Raw genomic sequence first — 22,967 nt, 5'->3', positions numbered from 1 at the left:
GTTTATCGTATCTATGTTTACTCATACGAAAAGCTCTCACACTTAACGTGTGAAAATTCGCTGAATGACTTTGTTTGGGCTCATCGAGTTTTATTCGAATTTGATAGCCACGCGAATAATTAGTTGCGTTTTGCTTGTTCTTCTTCTTCTTCTTCTGATATTGTCAATATTTACCAGGCATTATGTGTGTCTCAGCCCTATATAAGAGCTGGAATGCAAAACAAAATATTATCAAATGATTGAAAGCCGTTTCCTTCTTGTGTTTGCTTTCAGCATTAGGCGAGCGCGAATTGTGATTAATCATCTTCATTTTCTTTTTTCATTCTAATTAATGTTAAGCCTACGCAGTGTGTTGCAGTTAGTTGAAGTGAATTTTAGGCGCACGTAATGCTACTTCAAACTCGATTTCATTAAGCGGACGGCATTAGAGCAAAGCTACTACAGCTCAATACTTCAATACCCAGAGGCAAAACGATCGATGGATCGATCGTGTGCTCGGTCGTAGTCTGGAGTGGTTCGTGCGATTACGATAGTGGCATGCGACTTGCTTGAATGTTTATTTGTGTATACCCCGTTAAAGTGCTGTGAAGTGTATAATGATTGTGTCTAATTATATAACTGAATTAAAGTAAAACAGATCAATATTAATATATGTACAACTATAATCGCATATAGTACCTACTGTGTTGTATAGTTCAGTGTGTAAGTACCTTGTCTATAGTACCTTGCACCTAGTTCCTTGTATATAGTTCTTTGTACATATTACCTTGCACTTTGTACCTAGTACCTTGTACATAGTATCCAGTATATAGTACCTAGTACCTTGTACATAGTATTCAGTATATAGTACCTAGTACCTTATACATAGTATCCAGTATATAGTACCTAGTATCTAGTACCTTCTTTATACCTAGTACATTGTACCTTCTACATAGCACCCAGTACCTAGTACCTAGTAGCTTGTATATAGTACTTTGTACCTAGTACTTTATCCTTAGAAGCAAGTTGCTAGTATCTAATAGCTTGCGTATAGTGCTGCGCACCTGGTACCTAATTACGTCGTACCTTCAATACAGAACCTTATATATATAGCTTAAAATTACAGCAAAGAGTACCTAGTACCTAGTACATAATAAATAGTATAAGTAAATCGTACCCAGTAACAAGTATGACAACCTAGATACAGGGTATCTCTAAGTCATCAACTTTAACCTAGACTGACTTGTATTTTATGGCTGGTGTCGAGAGTGTGGAGCACGCGCTATATGCGGGGATTTAAGCTTTCGAATTTTTCAATTAGTTCGTTGACGCTTGGGGAAGTTGTGAAGGTGCTTCAAACGTTAAACGTCCGCGCAGTTTAGAACCAACCGGCCAAGCGCAAAGGTGTTGCAAGGTGTTCACAGTGCTCAGTGACCAGGAGCTGCTCAGTGTAGGCGGAGTAAACCTTGAAATATAACTTTGCAATAATAATACTAACAATAAACGCCTGCGATGCACCTGCTAATACTACCAGCAGCTTTTCTTGTGATCTGCTGGTCTCAAGGTAAATATTGTGATAGCCAAGTGTTATATATCAGCTGACAGGCTGACAAAAGGCAACAACAGGCGGCAGGCAGCAGGCGGAAGGCCACAGGCGACAGGCTGTGGTCATGTGATATTTTCGGCCGTTGTACCATTGTACCAAAAGTGCAGTCATCAAATAAATCAATGGAAATCAAAAGTGATAATCATACATATTGAAGGTGCTCGGCAAAACCCAATCAGTATTAATTTCCCGCCCAACATGGAACTGATTCAGACATATTTGATAGCTCTTATCTTTGATAATTCAACAAAAGGCGTACGACCTGACAGAGTGTCACCAAATGTCAAGGCTATTGTGAATCATAGTATAGATATATGCCTGACTCTGATAGCTATATTTAGATATTTACCAACTTATGATAGTACACAATGCCGGGCACTTCTGAAGGCACACTTTACAAATTTGATTGCTGTAGATTTATGGTATTTACGTGCACTTGAAACTGTTTCAGCTGCGAAATACCAATTAATACATTTATTGCTGTCATTGATTTTGATGAAGCACACTTCAGTGATATAAATAGGCTGGTAGCTAATGAATACCCAACTTATATAACAGACTTATCTGTTACGTGATCAGATCGTGAAGTTCCACTCGGCAAAATGAAAACAAAGCAATGTTCAAGTGCTAATTCTTAAATAATCAATTAATTAGCTAAGTTAAGAACTAAGGCGTTCACTGCAGAGATCATCATATGATCGCTGTTGAACTCTTAGTCTTTAATTAATTCAGGTATTAGCTAGAAAGATCATTAATTCAGCCAAAGCTCTTTAGCGTTGAGGCGATGCTGTGAGCTGTGAGCACAGTACGTTTTTTATTTTTATTGATATAATTATTGTTATGTGTTTTGAATTTATTCACGGAATATTATTTATTATTGATATATATTTTATTATTATATAATTAACTTTTATTGCTTTATGATGCCCCAGGTCGGCAGTCTGACTGGGTTGGCGTACTGCATGTACTCTCTCAATTCTTATTACCATTTCCATTATTATTCTTATTAGTATTATTAGTATTATCATTATTATTAAAGTTATAGTAAGTTTTTTTCAATTATGACGTAAAACCTCGTCGATAATATTATGTGCTCGCATTAGTTCCCATCAGTTACCTCAATCTCACGATCGTTTCTTGATCTACTTTTTACTTGTTACTCTAATTGATTATTCCTATAATGCCAATTAGAATAAATGCAAAAGTAAATATTTTTCTATCTGCGCGCTAATTGAGACGTGTAGAAATATATAATTGTCATATGATATGCATGCTAATAGCCAGTTTCGCTATTGGCTTTCTATGTGGGTAAACCTCTTCAGTTATCATGGGCTCAATTTCCTTTTGACTTGTATAACTTAAGTTGGTACCGTGTAGTCAGACAGGTGGCAAAAATTATTGAAAAATATTTACTTGCTGCGCTCATTATCTATATCAATATCAATATCAATGAGTGTGTGTCGATATCTATATAGACTTATATATATATATATTGTGTTTAGCGTGCCCTTGTGCTTTCTTTATAAAATTCATTTATTGATTTATCTATTTGCCAGGCAGCAAACAGTTAACATTTGTTTGCGCTCCCATTTATTTGCAATAATTCACAACTGCTCGTATATGTCACTGATAAGCTCAATGTGCGACGCACGTGATATGGTTCTGATGTTTCCGCACTATTACTTTATATAGTTAGTTATGGTTAGCACTAGGCACGCAGTGCGACTCATCGTCTAACATACATTTATCAATTTGCCATCGTTTCTCCTTTGCAGTGGTCAATAGTCATGTGTTTGGCTACTCGGAGCCCAATCAGAGGCGTTGGGCGCGTCATCATGGACACTGTGCGGGCAAGACACAATCACCCATAGCCATCACCTCCAGTCATGTGAGTACATTGGAAAAGATCTTAATATACTGATACTCCAATTAGTTTATTGAACTAATTATTCAGTTTTAAACTAAATTCAAATTCAAATCAAATTTAAAAAAAAAACATTTTCTTTTCATATTATTGTTAACAAATTTGTTTATTGTCTGGTATAAGACAGATTGCAAATAAAAACAGCAATTAAAAAAAATATTTTGGTTCGACCATTAACTGAATACTTTTTATATATTAAAAAAATAATGTTCAATTTTTAATAAATATATTTTTGAATAATTTTTAAAATTTGAAAATAGTAATTAACATATAAATGTTAATTTATCTTCAAAAATATATGTATATTTGAGAATTAAATATTTAAAGGAAAAACATTTTAATCATCACAACAATTTTGAAAATATAAGAAATAAATTTAAAACTCTAAAAAATATTAAATATTTTCTATATTTTATTTAGCAAAAATAATACATTTAGATTTTGTAATTATTAAAAAATTAAACTTGTTGAAAATAAATATTTTAAATAGTTTAAATGATAAAAATATTTAATAAAATTTATATATACATTTATTAAAATCAATTCGATTTGTTTGTAATAAAGCATAAAAGTATTTGTTTATATTAATAAATTTTTATTGAGAAGCCCTATTTCGCTCAGTGTAGCCGTTGAAGAGAGCAATTTAATTAACTGTTAATTGTTTAAACAACTCATCTCATTCCAGACAATACCCGTCCACATGCCGGCAGTGGATATGATTGGCTATCACAATCTGCTGCCGTATCCGCTGAAGATGATCAACAATGGGCATACGGGTGAGTGGTGGCTGTTACAGCTTAGCCAGCATAATTGCAATGATTAATTATCGCAATTGCATTTTACAGTCTCCATTGGCATACCCAAGCTAAATAGCAGCGAGGAACAGTATGAGTTTCTGCCCTACGTGCGAGGCGCTAAGCTGCCCGGCGAGTTCGAAGTGGAGGGTCTGCACTTCCATTGGGGCGACAAAAACAATCGTGGCTCCGAGCACGTTATCAACGACATTCGCTACACCATGGAAATGCATATTGTGCATCGCAACAAGAAATATGCGACGATTGGCGAGGCGCTCAACCATCCTGATGGCGCCGCGGTGCTTGGCTTCTTTTTCAATGTGAGTGCTGGCATTATGTAAATGAGTTCCATGCTAATTTCGATTCGCACTTTAGCTGGATGAGGACGAGGGCCAGGGGCTGGTTACCATCAATCGTCATCTGCACCTGATCGCGGATGCCAATCAGGAGGCAGCGCTAAATGTCACATTTTCGCTATCCTCGCTGATAGCGAATGTGGATGTGGACAAGTTCTATACGTACAAGGGTAAGTGTGGCTAACGGGGCGTATAATTGATTTTCAAATACCCGCTCATTGAAGTGAGAAAGGCGTATATTGAGTTGTGAGGGAGACTCGAAGTAATAAATATAGTTTATATAGCTAAATAACTGCTTCAGCTGTGACAAGTGTTTGATCGAGCAATATGTAGCGGATACACTAGGGTGACCATATGTTGCATTAATTTATGTTGATAATTCGAAGTTATAACAATAATGCGCATTTTTAAAACTAGGGTGACCATATGTTGCATTAATTTATGTTGATAATTCGAAGTTATAACAATAATGCATCTAAATTTATTAGCTAAGGCCAATAGCGCCACTTTAAAACTTAAACTCTATTAATTAGGGTGACCAAATTTTATTATAAATATTAAGAAAAATTTAGGGTGACCAAATTATGCGGGTACTTCTGTCGTTTAGACATCATGAACATTTGTTATCTAAGGTAATTAGCGTCACCTCAATCGCTGCTCTAAGTTAGAGTGACCAAATATTGTATAAAGATTCATAATTAATTTTAATTTTTTACGCCAAATGTTGACATTGTTTTAGTAAATTTGAGTGACATCCGAGCGAGCATTAGACAGTCGATTATAGCCGACTCTGATATAGCTAGACTCTCACTAATAAGTTCCAATACAAATGTTTTTTATACATATCAGAATTCCCTTTGTTAAGTGAGCGAGTATGAGGCAGTCAGTTGCATGTCAATGCCCAGAATTCCTACATGTTTTGCATGGGTGCAGCGTTACGGCTGCCACCGTGTCATATGTCATGTAAAATTGCATGACTGTTGATTGGATGACAGTGTGTGAGTTAATGAGCGAATGGCTTTTAACATTTGCATTTTGTTTGCAGGTTCGCTAACTACGCCGCCCTGCTCGGAGGCCGTCACCTGGATACTGTTTCCCGATCCCATACCCATATCGCCCAAGCAGGTGAGTCTCGCCTGCAGCATAGCCACACACAGTGCGCCTGATTAATGTGATTTGTTATTCCTTTCGCAGATTTCTCGCTTCCGCCAGCTGTCGGATACTCAAGATGGCGCCTTGGTGGACAACTTCCGAACGTTGCAGCCGGTTGGCAATCGTCGGATTTTCGCGCGTACGGGTCACGTGCGTCACACATCGATTGCGGCTCTGAAGCACGAGGGCGACTATCTCAAGTACGATTGGTTCTATTGAGTGGCCAAACTGTGTGGATGCTCTGTGTGCCATGCTACGCTAGATTAGTTTTAAGCACCTAGTTCTTTTCGCATTTATTATTTAATTGTAAGCTAAAATCCTCTCAATAAGTAAACAATGCTATGCTATCAGACGTGATTTGCGACCATAAAGTAACAGCGAATTGGGTATGTCCTCCACGAAGAAATTGGCCGGCATCACGCTAAACATCTTCCTCAGCAGATCGAGCATGGTGCGCTCCAGAGTGCCCACAATCAGTGGACGAAATGTTTCAAAGAAATCTCTCCAGTTGTCATTGAAGAACTGATTCGTGGTCTGCTCCACCTCCTTGCTGTGCCCATTGAACAGATTGTCCAAATATGTACGCACATGGCCGACCTTTACCTTAACACTCACATCAGTCACATTGTAGAAGGTGTAGCCGCCCTTCTCGTACAGTCGCGTCTTGGCTTTGAGCAGAATGTCAAGATCATCTAAAATAAAATAATATATATTTGTTGTTATATTTTCTATATATATATATATATATATATATATATATATCTATATATCTATATGTATGTATATTTACCAATCTCTATAAATATGTTGCCGGAGCCGTGCAGCGGTATTATTAAGACACTTCCGACCATCTTGTATTTGCCGTCTAAACGCATTCGTGGCAGATATATTTTATCCTGCCAGCTAAAGTCCTTAATGTTGACCCTGGAAAGGTGTTGAATTGAATTTTACTTTTTTTGAATTTGTATATATATGTATATGTTGGTATGTATTTCATAGAGTTTCAGTTCAACTCTAAACCTATATTACTTGCAAGAAAACTTTATCTTTTTAGCTTCAATTTGCTTAAGATATATTAAAATATATAAGAAAATTTTTAGTAATATATTAAATTGCTAAGATGTCTCTTTTTAATTATGAAACCAATTTTTTTTTGTTCTAATATATATCTAAATGCGAACGAAAAGTTTTCATAACTTAAGTTATTTAAGAAGTTGCTTTTGGGCTACACAAAATTTTAAACAATAGGCCCAACTATGAGTTCATACTTTGAGAAATCCCTATCGTAACTCTATCAATGAATACATATTCGTAATGTTCAGTCTAAAAATAACAACACGCTCTGCTTAGGTGCTAGATAAATATTTGCTGTCGACGTCTCCAGACGACCTTAGCAAGATAATAATATATAGTCTTGACTTGAGTGCAATGTGCACTGAGAGTGTTATGAGCTACTCACTTGCTTTCCTTGACTATCATTTTGCCAAAGCCGCGTATTACCAGATCGGTTAGATTGGCCGATATAGATGCAACATCGCTATCCGCTTGTGTGAATGTCAGCTGATCCTGTTTCATGGGATCTATTGGTCCGAAAGACTCCTCGATTTCGGGAATGCCTTGGAGTTAGTAAGAGTAGAAATACTTGAAATTTGTGTGTGCACTTTGATTTTGAGGTGGGCTGCTCACCTTTGATGACCTCGTTAAGAAAGCCCTGTATGGAATGCGTTGAGCAGTTCGTGAAGTCGGGCTCTTTGATACGACACGATTCAATATATGGAGCTGTGCTTAAGCAATATAAAATTCAATTCAATTTTTTGATAAACTACCAAAAGCATCGCTTACGTTTTTCCGTATAATATTTCAGGCTCTCCACATAACCGAGAGCCACAAAAAACCAAACTAAGCCAAGCTGTAGAGCATCGAACATCGTTTCAAATTTATAAGTGAACAAAATATATTTCTGTAAAATTCTATTTAGCTTTGCCGTTCACCAAGCATACGAGTTTCTCGCGTTCAAATGAGAGTTATTTCAGCGAGATGCTGAATCTTATATATCCCATAATATATATATGTATATATATAGCCAGGTAGCAGCTGGTATGCTATAATAGATACTTGCGTTGAGCGCCGCTTGCACTTGCAGTTGCCGCGACTAGTTTGATTAAGTTAATATAATTCAGGAAAATACGTTAACTAGCTGAGCAATTTGATCAGTGTGTTTGGAACAAATATGTTTTAGATGCGAAACGAGGTGCACAATGCACTTTATCTAAACGATTTCTTTAGCAAAAATTATTTGCATTTAAAAATTATATTTGACATTTTTTATTAAAACAAAAAACATTTTATTTTTTACATTATGATTTTTTATTAATATTTAAAATTGTTTTATATATATATAAATCATTATAATATACAAAATCACAAAATATACATTTTATATTATTTGATTGTATTTTAAAATATAACTTTTTACAAAAAATATATACACAAATCAGTAAAAAGTATTTTTTAAAATTATAATTTTATAATAAAAAAAATATTTTCCATTTTTCTTGCATCAAATCTTTTAAAACAAAATTGTTTATTAATAATAAATTATAATTTAAAAATATATCTTAAATTATTTTATCTATCTTAATATATTTTTATTTAAAATATATTTTTATTTAAATTTTTATTATATTTTTTTACAATTTTTTTTATTTTTTTATATTTGTATTTTTTTTATATATTTTTCTAATTATATTTAAGTAGTTTTCAAATAAATAAAAAGTTGCAAATTATTTGTTTATTTAAAATGATATAAGTAAATTTATAAAGATAACATGTTTCTCTTATAAAGTATGAAATATTTGAATTATGATTCACTGCATGGGTTTGCTTAGTTGATATGAGCCTATACAAGTCGTAGTTATAATTTCCATGATATTTTACGTACTTCCTCTAAAAGCAGTTTATATGCCCGCATAAATTAAAAGTTAGTGACGTATCATGGAAATTCCGTTAGATGCTATAAAGAAATATATAAAATAGATTTGTTCTTACTTGTTTTGCACTTGTAATAGGAGGACTTGTCGATATTTAATAGATAATAATTGTTATGTATATATTTATTTGTTTATATATATGTATATATAGATATATATTTATATATATATTTATTTTTATATTGCAGTGAGCTATCAATCTATCTATTTATCTATAATCAATCTATCTATTTATCTATATTAGGCAAAATACTACTCCGTAATCCGTGGTAATAGTTCAAATCGTTCAAATAGAGTAGACCCATATTGAAAGTCGTTGTTGTTATTTCTTGGTCATGTTTAAAATATTAGCATTGGTTTCTTGAAAGTGCGCAATTTTGAGCAATGTGTGCTCTCCCGCAGTTACGCTCGTATCAAGAGCGGCTGCAAAATAATAAAAAAACTACCAAAACTGAGGAAGGGAAGCGATATTATGCCCTATCTTTCCAGAGTTGCGCAATATAAAGAAACGTATATTGAGCAACTGAACCTAATGCCAAACTTAAAAAAAAAGTACTTTATTTATTATATAAATATAACAAATTAGCTATAACATAAATTAATGTCGTTAATATAGTATTCATGTATCATTTTATATCAATTATATTGTTATAAACTAATTGGATTTGCTTGAATTATAGTATAGTTATATAATATTTTACATCCTGCGCCAACAAACTTATAATATTTCATGGCTATATATATATACATCTTCCGTTTGTGTTGTGTTTGTAATAAATACTATTTCTATATGAAAGTGCAATTTTATATATATGCAAATTCCGTGACCAACTTAGACTTGATATGCTCAGAGTTTGACATACTCGTGAAACAAACAAGTTAAGATTTAGCTACATATATATCCTAACATAAGTTTAATAATAAAGTTTTTTTTAAATATTTAATATATAAGTTAAATTATTTAAAATAAATAATATATATATATAATATTCAAAAATATTATATATTTTTTTCAATAATGTATTATACTCTACAATTGAGGCAAGTGTATTAAATGTATCGTCTAGAGCAAAAATATTAACTTAAAAAATTGAAGATATGCCCAACCAAAGTTCAAGCAGTGTCCGCATGGTTAAGTTTGAGATAAGCATTTCATTCTCACTCGCAGATACCACACTGGAAAAAATGATATAGTGCGAAACCACACTCGGAGCAAATGTGCTGTTTAGAGTACATTAGTTTCGTTGCACAGGTGAGCAAACGTTTGTAGATCAAATGGATGTATAAATACCATCTCTGGATGATTCGCTCAATTCATAAATATAACGTGATCGGGAAAATCTCTGATTCAGCACAACTTTTAGAATTCTTTATCTGTTTATAATGTTTAAATGTTTCGTTCATGGACTTGGAACATTTAGTTGAGTGTTAGAACTATATCTCTAAGTCTCAAGCTTTTCTTGCAGTGTAAGTTCCGAAGCCAGCCCCGAGCTAAGCTCCACGTTCTCTGCTTTTTTCTGTACAGTCTCTTTCCTAAGCCGATCGGCGTTAATGCTGCACAATGTTAGTCCGACATATCGTCATATCTCTTCTATTGCCCAGTTATCTTTTGGCAAAGATTTGTACTCAAACTAGGTATATGGGACGAGAAGTAAGTTTTCATAGCTTGTGCCGCAAATATGAACAAATTTGTAAATCATTTTTTAAACATCTCAAACTATAGCAAAAAAGAATCGCCGTTTGCTGTCCAGGCTATAAGCGTAATATGAAGAACATCAACAAACTAGAATGTATGCCCATATGCCGAAATTGCTTAAAGGGCAAATGTATCAAGCCACGAGTATGTCAGTGTTTTGCGGGCTATGATAATTTCAACCATATGCCATCTAATCAGTAAGTAATTCTTAGAAATAATTCTCATCAAGTTACATATTTCACAAAAAATATCGTCCTATCTAGTTGCGTGCCGAAATGCAAGGGCAACTGTAAAAATGGATTTTGCGTATCGCCAGAAAAGTGCAACTGTGCACAGGGCTACCAGCTCAATGCGGACTCTGGTCATTGTCTGCCAGTCTGCAAAAGTGGCTGTGCTAATGGAACTTGCAAGTCACCTGGAGTTTGCATTTGCAATGAGAATTACACACTTAATATTAAAACCAAGATTTGCCAACCAATTTGCAAGGCTGGCCACAGTCTGAATGTCACACAAAATCTGTGCGAACCTGTATGTAAGGACGGCTGCCTCAATGGCAAATGTTCGGCTCCAGATACATGCGAATGTCTAGAGGGATACACCAAATTAAGCGACTCCGCCTGTGTGCCGGAATGTCTCAAAGGCTGTGAGAACGGTTTCTGTGGTGCCCCAGGAAAGTGCACCTGTAACGGAGGATATTCTCCAGTCACTGAGAACAGCTGCGCTCCAATATGTGAAGGTGGCTGTGAGAACGGTTTCTGTAGTGCCCCAGGAAAGTGCACCTGTAACGGAGGATATTCTCCAGTCACTGAGAACAGTTGTGCTCCAGTATGTCAGGGTGGCTGTGAGAACGGTTTATGTAGTGCCCCAGGAAAGTGCACATGTAATCAAGGATATTCTCCAGTCACTGAGAACAGTTGTGCTCCAGTATGTGAAGGTGGCTGTGAGAACGGTTTCTGTAGTGCCCCAGGAAAGTGCACCTGTAACGGAGGATATTCTCCAGTTACTGAGAACAGCTGCGCTCCAGTATGTATTGATGGCTGTGAGAATGGTTTCTGTAGTGCCCCAGGAAAGTGCACCTGTAACGGAGGATATTCTCCAGTCACTGAGAACAGCTGCGCTCCAGTATGTGAAGGTGGCTGTGAGAACGGTTTCTGTAGTGCCCCAGGAAAGTGCACTTGTAACGAAGGATATTCTCCAGTCACTGAGAACAGCTGCGCTCCAGTATGTGAAGGTGGCTGTGAGAACGGTTTCTGTAGTGCCCCAGGAAAGTGCACCTGTAACGGAGGATATTCTCCAGTCACTGAGAACAGTTGTGCTCCAGTATGTGAAGGTGGCTGTGAGAACGGTTTCTGTGGTGCTCCAGGAAAGTGCACCTGCAATCGAGGATATTCGACAGTAACTGAGAACAGTTGTGCTCCAGTATGTATTGATGGATGTGAGAACGGTTTCTGTAGTGCCCCAGGAAAGTGCACCTGTAACGGAGGATATTCTCCAGTCACTGAGAACAGCTGCGCTCCAGTATGTGAAGGTGGCTGTGAGAAGGGTTTCTGTAGTGCCCCAGGAAAGTGCGCCTGCAATCGAGGATATTCGCCAGTAACTGAGAACAGTTGTGCTCCAGTATGTATTGATGGCTGTGAGAATGGTTTCTGTAGTGCCCCAGGAAAGTGCACCTGTAACGGAGGATATTCTCCAGTCACTGAGAACAGTTGTGCTCCAGTATGTCAGGGTGGCTGTGAGAACGGTTTCTGTAATGCCCCAGGAAAGTGCACCTGTAACGAAGGATATTCTCCAGTCACTGAGAACAGTTGTGCTCCAGTATGTATTGATGGCTGTGAGAACGGTTTCTGTAGTGCCCCAGGAAAGTGCACCTGTAACGAAGGATATTCTCCAGTCACTGAGAACAGTTGTGCTCCAGTATGTCAGGGTGGCTGTGAGAACGGTTTCTGTAGTGCCCCAGGAAAGTGCACCTGTAACGAAGGATATTCTCCAGTCACTGAGAACAGTTGTGCTCCAGTATGTCAGGGTAGCTGTGAGAACGGTTTCTGTAATGCCCCAGGAAAGTGCACCTGTAACGAAGGATATTCTCCCGTCACTGAGAACAGTTGTGCTCCAGTATGTGTTGATGGCTGTGAGAACGGTTTCTGTAATGCCCCAGGAAAGTGCACCTGTAACGAAGGATATTCTCCCGTCACTGAGAACAGTTGTGCTCCAGTATGTATTGATGGCTGTGAGAACGGTTTCTGTAGTGCCCCAGGAAAGTGCACCTGTAACGAAGGATATTCTCCAGTCACTGAGAACAGTTGTGCTCCAGTATGTCAGGGTAGCTGTGAGAACGGTTTCTGTAATGCCCCAGGAAAGTGCACCTGTAACGAAGGATATTCTCCCGTCACTGAGAACAGTTGTGCTCCAGTATGTGTTGATGGCTGTGAGAACGGTTTCTGTAGTGCCCCAGGAAAGTGCACCTGTAACGAAGGATATTCTCCACTCACTGAGAAGAGCTGCGCTCCAGTATGTGAAGGTGGCTGTGAGAACGGTTTCTGTAGTGCCCCAGGAAAGTGCACCTGCAATGAAGGATATTCTCCAGTCACTGAGAACAGTTGTGCTCCAGTATGTCAGGGTGGCTGTGAGAACGGTTTCTGTAGTGCCCCAGGAAAGTGCACCTGTAACGAAGGATATTCTCCACTCACTGAGAAGAGCTGCGCTCCAGTATGTGAAGGTGGCTGTGAGAACGGTTTCTGTAGTGCCCCAGGAAAGTGCACCTGCAATCAAGGATATTCTCCAGTCACTGAGAACAGCTGCGCTCCAGTATGTGAAGGTGGCTGTGAGAACGGTTTCTGTAGTGCTCCAGGAAAGTGCACCTGCAATCAAGGATATTCTCCAGTCACTGAGAGCAGTTGTGCTCCAGTATGTGCAGATGAATGTCTCAATGGCTTCTGTGCCTCCCCCAATAGCTGCAGTTGCAGTGAAGGTTACGTGTTCGACAATAATGTTTGTGTGGCGAAGTCGGATGATGATGTAGAGATATCAACTACCGTAGATATGGAGGAAGCGGTTGTCCCGGACCTGGGGCTGATGACGTGTGAGCAACGTTGCTATAATGGAAGCTGTGTGGATGGACGCTGTTCTTGTGAGGAGCATTACACATTGACCCAGGATAGTGGGAACACTACTAAATTGCTTTGTCTGCCCGAGTGCAAGGAGAAGTGCGTCCACGGATACTGTGCATATCCAGACGTATGCGCCTGCTATGATGGTCATGTGCCGGAAGAGGGAGTGCAATGCCCCAGCTCTGATCGTATGGAACATTCGGGTCATACTGGCAGCTTGCCATATTTCAAGTGGCTCATTCTGTTAATTGCTGTTACGATTATGGTTTTAGCGTTCACTATATGCGTGTTCATTCATAAATTAAGGAAACGCGATTACAGGGTAGACAGAAAAGGCAAGTCCAGTTTATCCACCTTTCATATTTGTCGAAGTATATCTAATCATTCTCTCTTCATTGCAGAAAAACGATATGGTGTTCACTATTCAGCAAAACAAGCTGATATAATACGATCTTAGCAGACCTCAGCGGAATGAAATAAATGTCAAGTACTTCAAATAATACTCTTAGATAATTTAAGAACTAATTACTTATAATGTATGCATGTTAATTGATGTCGGAACATCAAGTTTTTATGTAATGCTTTAATTTAAATTTAATGCTGTAACTATTTTATTGTGCACTGTGATGCGTCAGAAAAAAACAACTTGGACAATTTTTGTTAGTTGAATATTAAAAGAGAATAAATTAAATTCTATTTTCATAAATGTTCATGAGTCGAGCTGAGCAAGCTCGAAGACAACGTAAATGTATTGGCTCTATTTGGCCAGCTGAATATCAGGCTTAAATCCGAATGCGAGTCCCCATCCACCAGTTTCGATTAGTGTTAGGAAACTGATTCATCCAATTGAATTACCTACTTAAACATATTTATATTTCCTCAATATTACCATATTAATATTGAGTTGTTAACCACCATCTTTTTCTAGCCTGAGCCCATATACTGGATATGAATGAAACGGACTGAAGACGGCGCGTTCCAAACCACAAGGTCTATAGTTTGTTGATCAGAAATAACAGCCAAGTCGATGTTGTTTTTCTGTATATGCCTGTAACTGGCAGAATTGTATTTGATGTACTCAATTGATGATGATGTACTCTTGGTGAGGTCAACAGCCGAGATTATTTGCGGGATGTGTAAGACAGCTTATGCACGGTTTGCGGTTGGCTTTCAATGCACTGAAAGAAAACTATAAGGAACTTTGAAACAAAATGAGTAAGCTTAAGCTCAGGACCTTAAAACGTGTATTTTACATTTATTCGTTTAATTCTTGATGGCTCTAAACGATATTTGTGCTGTTGTACAAAGGTTGTGGAAATCGAGAAAATAGGTATTAGTAAGTATATATAAATATATATATATAAATATATATATATATATATATATATATATATATATAAATATATATATATATATATAAATAAGAATATATATATAAATATATATATATATATATATATATATATATATATATATATATATATATATAAAGTTTTTAGTTCATGTTTTGAGATTATTACATGGCGATATTTACTAGATTTGTTTTTTTAATATATTTTTTCAGGGCTAGTATGAAAAAGAATTACTTTCTTATTGTGCTTGAGTTGAAATTTAGCATGCCCAGATCAAGGCAGTGAGTCCTAGACTAATGACTGGAGTTTTTTAGTTGTTGTAGTTATCTAAAGTCTTTTTCGTGAACCATGTACATTTGCTTATAAATATCATTCGAACTATGTTTAAATTGTCATACAAAGATATTGTGGATCCCATTAATGTGCAGGTCTGTAATTGAGAATTGAGTTTGATGTACTCAATTAAATATGTATATTCTTGGTGGGGTCAACAGCACATTCGCCGATAAGCATACACTGAAAGAAGACAAAAACAAAAAGATTAAGCCTAAGCTTTAGGCCTTAAGGCGTGTCAATTACATTTATTCATTTAATTCTAGATTATATATATATATATATATATGTGTGTGTATATATATGTAGTCTTTTGTCTTTGTACGACATTTACTGGATTTGGTTTTTTCTTTAATCAATATTCTTTCAGTGTATGCTCATATGAATATCACTATAACCGAGCGTCAAGCTTTATGCAACATTTAAAGGCAATCATTTTATTATTGTGCAGTCTTATTCTTTAGTAGATCGGAGTAAGTAGTGCACGATGTTAGTCTGGAATATATTTCTTTATCTGCTCTTGCCGAGTTGCCTTGTGGCACAATTGTGTCCACAGTTTTCATATAATAGTAAAGGCTACGTAAGTTGTGATGCTGTGCTATGACTATGATTACCTATCTAAATAATAATTTAAACATAGAAAACTAAAACCGTTAAGTGCTGCACTGGCTACAAACCTATTTCCAACAACGGCACAACTTTGGAGTGTGAGCCGATTTGCATCAATTGTGAGAACGGCAAGTGCATAAAGCCAAATGTCTGCCAGTGCTTTGAGGGCTATGATAATTTTAACAATTTGCCATCTAATCAGTAAGTTAAAAGTAGATGAAATTATCCCGATGATGCATGAAATATATTCATGTAATATTTCCTTTATCGTCTCTTCCAATACCAGTTGCGTGCCTGTATGTAAGAACGGTTGCATAAACGGCAACTGTGTGGCCCCAAATGAGTGTGAATGTCTATCATTATATAGAAAAGCAAGTCCATTTAAGTGTGAGCCGGTGTGTCCGAGCGGCTGTAAAAACGGCATGTGTGTCGCACCAGGATGGTGCTTCTGTAATAAAGGATATATTCGAGTAAAGAAGGAATTTTGTCATCCAGTCTGTTATGGAAACTGTGAGAACGGCTTCTGTAGTGCTCCGGAGAAATGCTCCTGTAACGAAGGATATTCTAAAATAAGTAAGAACAGTTGTGCTCCAGTATGTGAAGGAGGCTGTGAGAATGGCTACTGTAGTGGTCCAGGAAAGTGCACCTGCAATCAAGGATATTCGCCAGTCACTGAGAACAGTTGTGCTCCAGTGTGTGAAGATGAATGTTTCAATGGCTTCTGTGCCTCCCCCAATAACTGCAGTTGCAGTGAGGGTTACCTTTTCAACAATAATACTTGTGTGGCCAAGTCGATTGACGCAGAGATATTAACTACCGTAGAGATGGAGGAAGACATCCAGAATTCGGCGCAAACTAGAAACTTGTGCTATTTTCAGTGGCTCTTTCTATTTATTGCATACCCGTTTGCATGTCTTTCATAAAGAGATTCCGAGTGGACAAAGAAGTTGATGCAATACCCGTTTAGATGTACTTCAAGTACTACAAATGCTACTCCAAGATATTTTAAGAACTAATTACTTATAATATATGCATGTTAATTGATGTCGGAATATCAAGTTGTGAAATGCTTCAATGTAATTCGTAGCTTATGTAAAATAATATTAAATACTGAAAATATTTTATTGCGATGTTTCACACAAAATCAACTTGTACAATTTTTTATTATTTGAATATTAAATGAGAATAAATTAAAGTCTATATGAGCCGAACTGAGCCACCTCGAAGACAACGCTTAATGTTGGCTCTATTTGGCCTGCTGAGTATCAGCTGAATGCAAGTCCCCGAAACCGATTCTAAAAGTCTTGAATATATTTATTATCTCTTAAGTATGATCATATTAATATCAAGTGGTTAACCACCTTCTGAAGCCATTTATCAATGTTTCAGATAGAACAAGACGTGGATGACTCACAAATTATATATTTTGCTGAACAAACACAACAGCCGAGAGAACTTAGGCCTGTTTGGCTGTCTATACGTCTTATACATATAGATATTTAGAGACTTTAAGTGTTTAAGTATAGCATCTCACATAATGACAGTGAAATGGGGAGCTGTTTTATGTGATTCTTGTGGTTGAGCGACTTAAGGCTCAAATTATATTGGACTGCAAGTCCTTTTATTAAAAAGGAATTTGTAACAATGAGTTACATATTATTTAATTTGAAAGATGCTTATTTGTAAAAGCGTAAATATATATGTATTATTTTTGTGCTTTCATATTTTATCATGTTTCAAAATGCAGATCGGTTACCTCAACCACAACAACAAAAACATGCAACTATTTTATACATTTATTTGGTTTGTTTCCATAAATATCTAAGTTTCGCTTCCATTGAAATTTCGTATGAATAATTCACCATAAACGAGCAAAATGTTATAAAAGATTTACTTTAAAGTTCTGCATTCTTATTCGTTAGTTGAGCGGAGTAAATACTGCACGATGTTAGTCTGGAATCTATTTCTTTATCTGCTATTACCCAGTTGCCTTGTGGCAGAATTGTGTCCAAGGATTCAATATAATAGGAAGGGCCAAGTAAGTTATGAAGTTGTGCTATGATTTTGATTACCTATCTAAATAATAACTTAAACATAGAAAACTAAAATCTATGATTGCTGCACTGGCTACAAACCTATTTCCAACAACGGCACAACTTTGGAGTGTGAGCCGATTTGCATCAATTGTGAGAACGGCAAGTGCATAAAGCCAAATGTCTGCCAGTGCTTTGAGGGCTATGATTATTTTAACCATTTGCCGTCTAATCGGTGAGTGTATAGTAGATGAATTTATCCCCGAGTATAAGTACATTATTCTTGTATCGTCGCTTCCTATACCAGTTGCGTGCCTGTATGTAAGGATGCTTGCGTAAACGGCAGATGTGCGGCCCCGAATGAGTGTAAATGTCTACCAGGATATAGCAAAACAAGTCAATCTATATGTGAGCCAGAATGTCCGAGCGGTTGCGAAAACGGCATGTGTATCGGACCAGGAAGGTGCTTATGTAATGAAGGATATTCTCTAGTAAATGAGGCCATTTGTGCTCCAATCTGCAATGAAGACTGTGAGAACGGCTACTGTAGTGCTCCAGGGAAATGCTCCTGTAACGAAGGATATTCTCCTATAAATGAGAACAGTTGTGCTCCAGTGTGTCAAGGAGGCTGTGAGAATGGCTACTGTAGTGGTCCAGGGAAATGCTCCTGTAACGAGGGATATTTTCTGGAAACTGAGAATAGTTGTGCTTCAGTCTGTAGTGAAGGTTGTGAGAACAGTTTCTGCAGTGCTCCAGGAAAATGTTCCTGTAATGAGGGATATTATCCAATTAATGACAACAGTTGTGCTCCAGTATGTAAAGGTGGCTGTGAGAATGGCTACTGTAGTGCTCCAGGAAAGTGCACATGCAATCAAGGATATTCTCGAGCAACTGAGAACAGTTGTACTCCAGTTTGCGAAGACGAATGTCGCAATGGCTTCTGCGCATCCCCTAATCAGTGTAGTTGCAATGAGGGCTACGTTTTCAAAAATAATGTTTGTGTGAAAAAAACGAAAGACAAGAAAAATTCGGGGCAATCTAGAAAATTGTCATATTTTCAGTGGCTCATTCTATTTGTTGCAAACTCGTTTTTGTGGACGTTCATAAATTAAGGGAACATCATAGCGAATAAAGCAAAGAAATTTAAAATATATTAAAAGTTAATGTTAATAAAATATTTAAAAAAAATAAACAAAGAGAAAAGATGTAAATTATTAGAGTTTTTTCCGCAATAATTTCACAACTATTGCAATGCAATAATATATGTATTTCTATATACATATATTATTTGCGATAAGAATGGAATGCTATGAGTTTATTTTTATTTGTATTTTTATCAACATTGTTATTATTTATTTTCATATGTGTTTTTTCCGTATAGTTGCTGGGGTGTTGGAATATCCTCGACAAAGAAATTTGCAGGTATCAGATGGAACACCTTTGACATTATCTCGTAGAATATGTCCTCCACGGTCTGCAGTATTAGGGGCTTCAGTGCCTCATAGAAGTCGCGCCAGTTGTCATTGAAGAACTGATTCGTGCTGCGCGCCACTTCTTCACTGCGTCCATTGAACAAATTATCCAATTGAGTGCGCACCCGGGACATATTTAGCATTACCCGCACCGAGGTCACATTGTCAAAGGTGAAGCCGCCCTTCTCGTACAGTCGCGTCTTGGTCAGCAGCAGTATATCGAGATCCTCTAGAGATTATATGTACATTCGGTAACAATTTCTTGTGGGATAAAGCTTTCTTACCGATCTCTATGAATATGTGACCTGTGCCACTTAAAGGTATTAAGAGTATACGACCAGCCATCTGATATGTTGCATCTAGTCGCATTTTGGGCAGATAGATTTTGGTTTGCCAGCCAAAATCCTTTTTGCTAACACTTTAAGTACATACAAATAAGTTATATTACAATTACCCGGCATTGCACGGTCACACATTATATTTCTGATGATTATATAAGTATGGTAATTTTGCAATAAATTCCATAATAAGCATTTCTCTTATATTACAATTAATCAACCTTCCACTATATTTTTAGATTTTTCTATTGCTCACTTGCTTCCCTTGTTATTTAACTAGCTTTAATAAATATGTATAATTAATTTGTAACCTATTATTGCTCACCGGCTTTCCTTGATCTTGGTCTTTGAGAAACCTGAAACTATCACATCCGTCAGATTGGCACTGATTGTTGCCACCTCGTTGTTGTCCTGCTTGAAATAGATATTCCTCACATTCATGGGATCGAAGGGCCCATAGCTCTCCAAAATCTCCGGTATGCCAATGGTCAACTGTTCCAGCAGCTTCTGTATGCTGTGCGTGGAGCAATTGGTAAAGCCCGGCTCATAAATGCGGCACGAGGGCAAAAACGCCGCTAACCATGGATGCATATAAGTATCTTAACTGCATCGAGGCAGACTTGAAGGCTTATCTGCGGCCAACTTACGTTTCTGCGTGTAGTACTCAACGGCGACGACCGCATTCAGAAGCCAAACTGCAAGCAGGCCGCAGCCCAAGCTAAACGAACTTTTCATCATGACGGCAGGTAAATGTCTAAATGCGAATCCAACCGACAACCGACAGAGCTGCTCGATTACATCAATCTGTGCCACACCATATATGAGAGGCGGACGGAATGGAGGCAGTAAGTACGTTCTCGTCGCTGAGCTTTGAGCTCACAATTAAACTACAAATTGTTAATGTCAGGCCGTTTTAACTTGAAGTGTCAATGCAAGTTAATATATACATATGTATATAGAAACTATGTAATTGTAACTATGTATTTATAAATATTTTTACATATAATTGGAAAATTACAGTAGATCTATATTTATTGAGATAAAGAAATATATCAGTCATATATTTTATTATATATATATATATATATATTTATATATATAATATATATATATATATATATATACATATATATATTTTTTTTTTTTTTTTATATATTATATTTTTAGCATAGTTGTTATTTTAATTTTAAATTTACTTTTTACTTTTTTTTAAATATATTGCATATATAATTTAATAATAATTATTTATTGAATATTTAATTAGTATTAATTATTTATTTAATTGCAATCTTTTGTGCTTAGATCTTAGACTTTAAATAATGCAAAGGTTCGACTGGCTTGGCAGAAGGTAATACACTAACAATTTGTACTTCAGATGCATTTAGTATGTGTTTATATATGTGTGTATGTATGAGTGTCTTCATATACGAGCATTTGTATTTATGTATGTATGTATGTGGGTAGATAATATTCATAATTTATTTATGTATGAGTGAACGAATGTATGCATATGTATTTATGGATGTATGAATTTTTATAAATATGTATGTATGTATGTATGTATGTATGTATGTATGTATGTATGTATGTACGTATGTACGTATGTATGTATGTATGTATGTATGTACGTACGTATGTATGTATGTATGTATGTATGTATGTATGTATGTATGTATGTATGTATGTATGTATGTATGTATGTATATGTGTGTGTATGTATGTCAGTATATTTATATGTATGGATGTATCGACGTATATATAGAGGAAACTCATCTCTCTCTCTCTCTCTTTCCTTCTTTCGCTCTCACTCGCTTTTTCTCTCCTCTTCTGCCTTGCTCGTTGTCTCGCATTCGCTCTAAGGAAATTTAAAGCTGAGATTATTCAATGCCATATATATATATTTATATATATTAAAATTTATTGAACATTTCGCATGCATTTTTAACAATATTTCCTTCTAGGAATCAGTGAAAGTTGTGTATGAAGTAGGTGGCCGGAACATAGGCAAATATCTTCTTGGTACGATCCAGTAGAACCGTTTCGAAGGTTTGTTCAATTGCCGGCTTAAGCACTTCGTAGAATTCACGCCAATTCTCATTAAATATGGTATGGGCCGCATTATTCAGCTCGGCATTGTCGCCGAACAAATTGCTTAGATTGATATGGAAATTACCGATCTCTCGTAAGGCGATTTTCACACGCTGCACATCGGCAAAAGTGCCTTCAGGAGTGCTGAGTGGCTTGACAGCCATATCCATGCTAATAACAACATTATCTGGATTCGAATAAAGAATGTATTATTTTTTTTGGTGTGCGTATTTACGTGGCTTACCTGCTTCAAAGTGACCTTTGCCGTGACCGTTGAGATTCAATGCCAGCACATGACCCTTGACCTTATAGTCGAATTCAAAACGCAATTTGGACACAAAGGCAAGAACTCGAGCAACATATTTAGAGGGATTGTAGCTGAAATAAATGAAATAAATATGACGAATGTAATTTCATTGATGATGCCGAAGAAGCTGTTCAATCTTATAGATACAAATCAGATAATGCAGCGCATATTTGCATTACAATATTTTAATTTCTTGCAGCTTACTTGGCCTCCTTCACTGTTAACAGGCGGGCGCCCTTGACGTAAACATTTTGCATATCCGCATTGATCGAAATGGCGCTGTTAGTATTCTGTGCAAATTTGACACGCTTTAAGAAAAAAGGATCTAAGGATCCCACGGTATTTGTGCCGGGTATACCATCCTTCCACTGTACGAACATGTTTTGCAAATTGCTCGCAAGGCATTTGCTAAACTGCGGATCCTCCAAGACACAAGGCGTCAAAAAACTGGCTAAAAGGCAAAAGAAACAAGTTTCAGTTAATTAGAGTTCGAACCGTGATTGCTAGTTTAATATTATTTTTCATTTACGTTTTTCAGCCAGATAATTGGAGGCTGTCGTCAGAGCTATCAAAATGGATACAACCAAAAGGCTTAAAAAATTAAAAATTTTTACTTTGTACATTTTTAAATTGAAATGCAATCAAATGAAATCAACAAAAAAGTGTTAGCTTGGCTGGACGGCGACGATTGTTCTGATATTTCTGGTGTGCAGTCATTATATCTTATATTCCAAATGAAATTCAGAAATCCAGAAAGCGCAGTATAAACACATATTAATATATAAGATAATATAAAAAAAAAAAAATATATATATATATATATATATATTA

At 36.4% G+C, this 22,967-nt stretch overlaps 7 protein-coding genes across 7 annotated transcripts; 4 read left to right on the top strand and 3 right to left on the bottom strand.

The window, feature by feature from the left end:
- The first annotated feature begins 1,367 nt into the window (after nt 1-1,367).
- Nucleotides 1,368-6,124, top strand: LOC111603241 (carbonic anhydrase 2). Its single transcript, XM_023320747.2, has 7 exons — nt 1,368-1,543; nt 3,361-3,473; nt 4,195-4,285; nt 4,355-4,623; nt 4,679-4,829; nt 5,705-5,784; nt 5,854-6,124. Exons 1-7 carry the CDS (start codon nt 1,492-1,494, stop codon nt 6,028-6,030), a joined length of 933 nt encoding a protein of 310 aa, XP_023176515.1. The 5' UTR covers nt 1,368-1,491; the 3' UTR covers nt 6,031-6,124.
- Nucleotides 6,125-6,132: 8 nt separating this feature from the next.
- LOC111603242 (circadian clock-controlled protein) lies at nt 6,133-7,855 on the bottom strand. Its single transcript, XM_023320748.2, has 5 exons — nt 7,654-7,855; nt 7,498-7,590; nt 7,271-7,427; nt 6,602-6,735; nt 6,133-6,503 (listed from the first exon to the last, which is right to left on the bottom strand). Exons 1-5 carry the CDS (start codon nt 7,736-7,738, stop codon nt 6,151-6,153), a joined length of 822 nt encoding a protein of 273 aa, XP_023176516.1. The 5' UTR covers nt 7,739-7,855; the 3' UTR covers nt 6,133-6,150.
- A 2,488-nt stretch (nt 7,856-10,343) lies between these two features.
- On the top strand, nt 10,344-14,202 carry LOC111603279 (multiple epidermal growth factor-like domains protein 6). The gene is made up of 4 exons (XM_030223796.1): nt 10,344-10,452; nt 10,525-10,694; nt 10,761-13,939; nt 14,006-14,202. Exons 1-4 carry the CDS (start codon nt 10,363-10,365, stop codon nt 14,059-14,061), a joined length of 3,495 nt encoding a protein of 1,164 aa, XP_030079656.1. The 5' UTR covers nt 10,344-10,362; the 3' UTR covers nt 14,062-14,202.
- Nucleotides 14,203-15,747: 1,545 nt separating this feature from the next.
- On the top strand, nt 15,748-16,916 carry LOC115483029 (von Willebrand factor D and EGF domain-containing protein-like). The gene is made up of 3 exons (XM_030223806.1): nt 15,748-15,869; nt 15,930-16,099; nt 16,185-16,916. The coding sequence occupies exons 1-3, from the start codon at nt 15,777-15,779 to the stop codon at nt 16,819-16,821; spliced, it is 900 nt and encodes a 299-aa protein (XP_030079666.1). The 5' UTR covers nt 15,748-15,776; the 3' UTR covers nt 16,822-16,916.
- A 927-nt stretch (nt 16,917-17,843) lies between these two features.
- On the top strand, nt 17,844-19,044 carry LOC115483028 (von Willebrand factor D and EGF domain-containing protein-like). The gene is made up of 3 exons (XM_030223791.1): nt 17,844-17,936; nt 17,997-18,084; nt 18,205-19,044. The coding sequence occupies exons 1-3, from the start codon at nt 17,844-17,846 to the stop codon at nt 19,041-19,043; spliced, it is 1,020 nt and encodes a 339-aa protein (XP_030079651.1). The 3' UTR covers nt 19,044.
- Nucleotides 19,045-19,228: 184 nt separating this feature from the next.
- On the bottom strand, nt 19,229-20,611 carry LOC111603270. Its single transcript, XM_023320782.2, has 4 exons — nt 20,389-20,611; nt 20,067-20,316; nt 19,688-19,821; nt 19,229-19,632 (listed from the first exon to the last, which is right to left on the bottom strand). The coding sequence occupies exons 1-4, from the start codon at nt 20,477-20,479 to the stop codon at nt 19,280-19,282; spliced, it is 828 nt and encodes a 275-aa protein (XP_023176550.1). The 5' UTR covers nt 20,480-20,611; the 3' UTR covers nt 19,229-19,279.
- A 1,094-nt stretch (nt 20,612-21,705) lies between these two features.
- Nucleotides 21,706-22,749, bottom strand: LOC111603280 (circadian clock-controlled protein; the record flags this gene model as incomplete). The annotated part of the gene is made up of 4 exons (XM_030223807.1): nt 21,706-22,016; nt 22,074-22,207; nt 22,341-22,587; nt 22,666-22,749. Coding segments are annotated over 4 exons (776 nt in total), but the record flags the coding sequence as incomplete, so codon positions are not given.
- Nucleotides 22,750-22,967: the final 218 nt, after the last annotated feature.

This window comes from Drosophila hydei, unplaced genomic scaffold (genome assembly GCF_003285905.1).
Source record: "Drosophila hydei strain 15085-1641.00,03,60 unplaced genomic scaffold, DhydRS2 tig00000290-arrow-arrow-pilon, whole genome shotgun sequence".
In the NCBI taxonomy this organism is placed as follows: domain Eukaryota; kingdom Metazoa; phylum Arthropoda; class Insecta; order Diptera; family Drosophilidae; genus Drosophila; species Drosophila hydei.
This window is presented reverse-complemented; position numbering and strand designations above follow the sequence as displayed.

Coding starts and splice junctions, on each gene's coding strand:
- LOC111603241 (XM_023320747.2), top strand. CDS start 1,492: ATGCACCTGCTAATACTACCAGCAGCTTTTCTTGTGATCTGCTGGTCT. Junction 3,474..4,194: donor TAGCCATCACCTCCAGTCAT/GTGAGTACATTG, acceptor ATCTCATTCCAG/ACAATACCCGTCCACATGCC. Junction 5,785..5,853: donor TACCCATATCGCCCAAGCAG/GTGAGTCTCGCC, acceptor TTCCTTTCGCAG/ATTTCTCGCTTCCGCCAGCT.
- LOC111603242 (XM_023320748.2), bottom strand. CDS start 7,738: ATGTTCGATGCTCTACAGCTTGGCTTAGTTTGGTTTTTTGTGGCTCTC. Junction 7,428..7,497: donor TCTTAACGAGGTCATCAAAG/GTGAGCAGCCCA, acceptor ACTAACTCCAAG/GCATTCCCGAAATCGAGGAG. Junction 6,504..6,601: donor CAACATATTTATAGAGATTG/GTAAATATACAT, acceptor ATTTTATTTTAG/ATGATCTTGACATTCTGCTC.
- LOC111603279 (XM_030223796.1), top strand. CDS start 10,363: ATGTTAGTCCGACATATCGTCATATCTCTTCTATTGCCCAGTTATCTT. Junction 10,695..10,760: donor AACCATATGCCATCTAATCA/GTAAGTAATTCT, acceptor CGTCCTATCTAG/TTGCGTGCCGAAATGCAAGG. Junction 13,940..14,005: donor TTACAGGGTAGACAGAAAAG/GCAAGTCCAGTT, acceptor TCTTCATTGCAG/AAAAACGATATGGTGTTCAC.
- LOC115483029 (XM_030223806.1), top strand. CDS start 15,777: ATGTTAGTCTGGAATATATTTCTTTATCTGCTCTTGCCGAGTTGCCTT. Junction 15,870..15,929: donor CATATAATAGTAAAGGCTAC/GTAAGTTGTGAT, acceptor ATTTAAACATAG/AAAACTAAAACCGTTAAGTG. Junction 16,100..16,184: donor AACAATTTGCCATCTAATCA/GTAAGTTAAAAG, acceptor TTCCAATACCAG/TTGCGTGCCTGTATGTAAGA.
- LOC115483028 (XM_030223791.1), top strand. CDS start 17,844: ATGTTAGTCTGGAATCTATTTCTTTATCTGCTATTACCCAGTTGCCTT. Junction 17,937..17,996: donor AATATAATAGGAAGGGCCAA/GTAAGTTATGAA, acceptor ACTTAAACATAG/AAAACTAAAATCTATGATTG. Junction 18,085..18,204: donor TGAGCCGATTTGCATCAATT/GTGAGAACGGCA, acceptor CCCGAGTATAAG/TACATTATTCTTGTATCGTC.
- LOC111603270 (XM_023320782.2), bottom strand. CDS start 20,479: ATGATGAAAAGTTCGTTTAGCTTGGGCTGCGGCCTGCTTGCAGTTTGG. Junction 20,317..20,388: donor TGAGTACTACACGCAGAAAC/GTAAGTTGGCCG, acceptor ATCCATGGTTAG/CGGCGTTTTTGCCCTCGTGC. Junction 19,633..19,687: donor TCACATATTCATAGAGATCG/GTAAGAAAGCTT, acceptor TATAATCTCTAG/AGGATCTCGATATACTGCTG.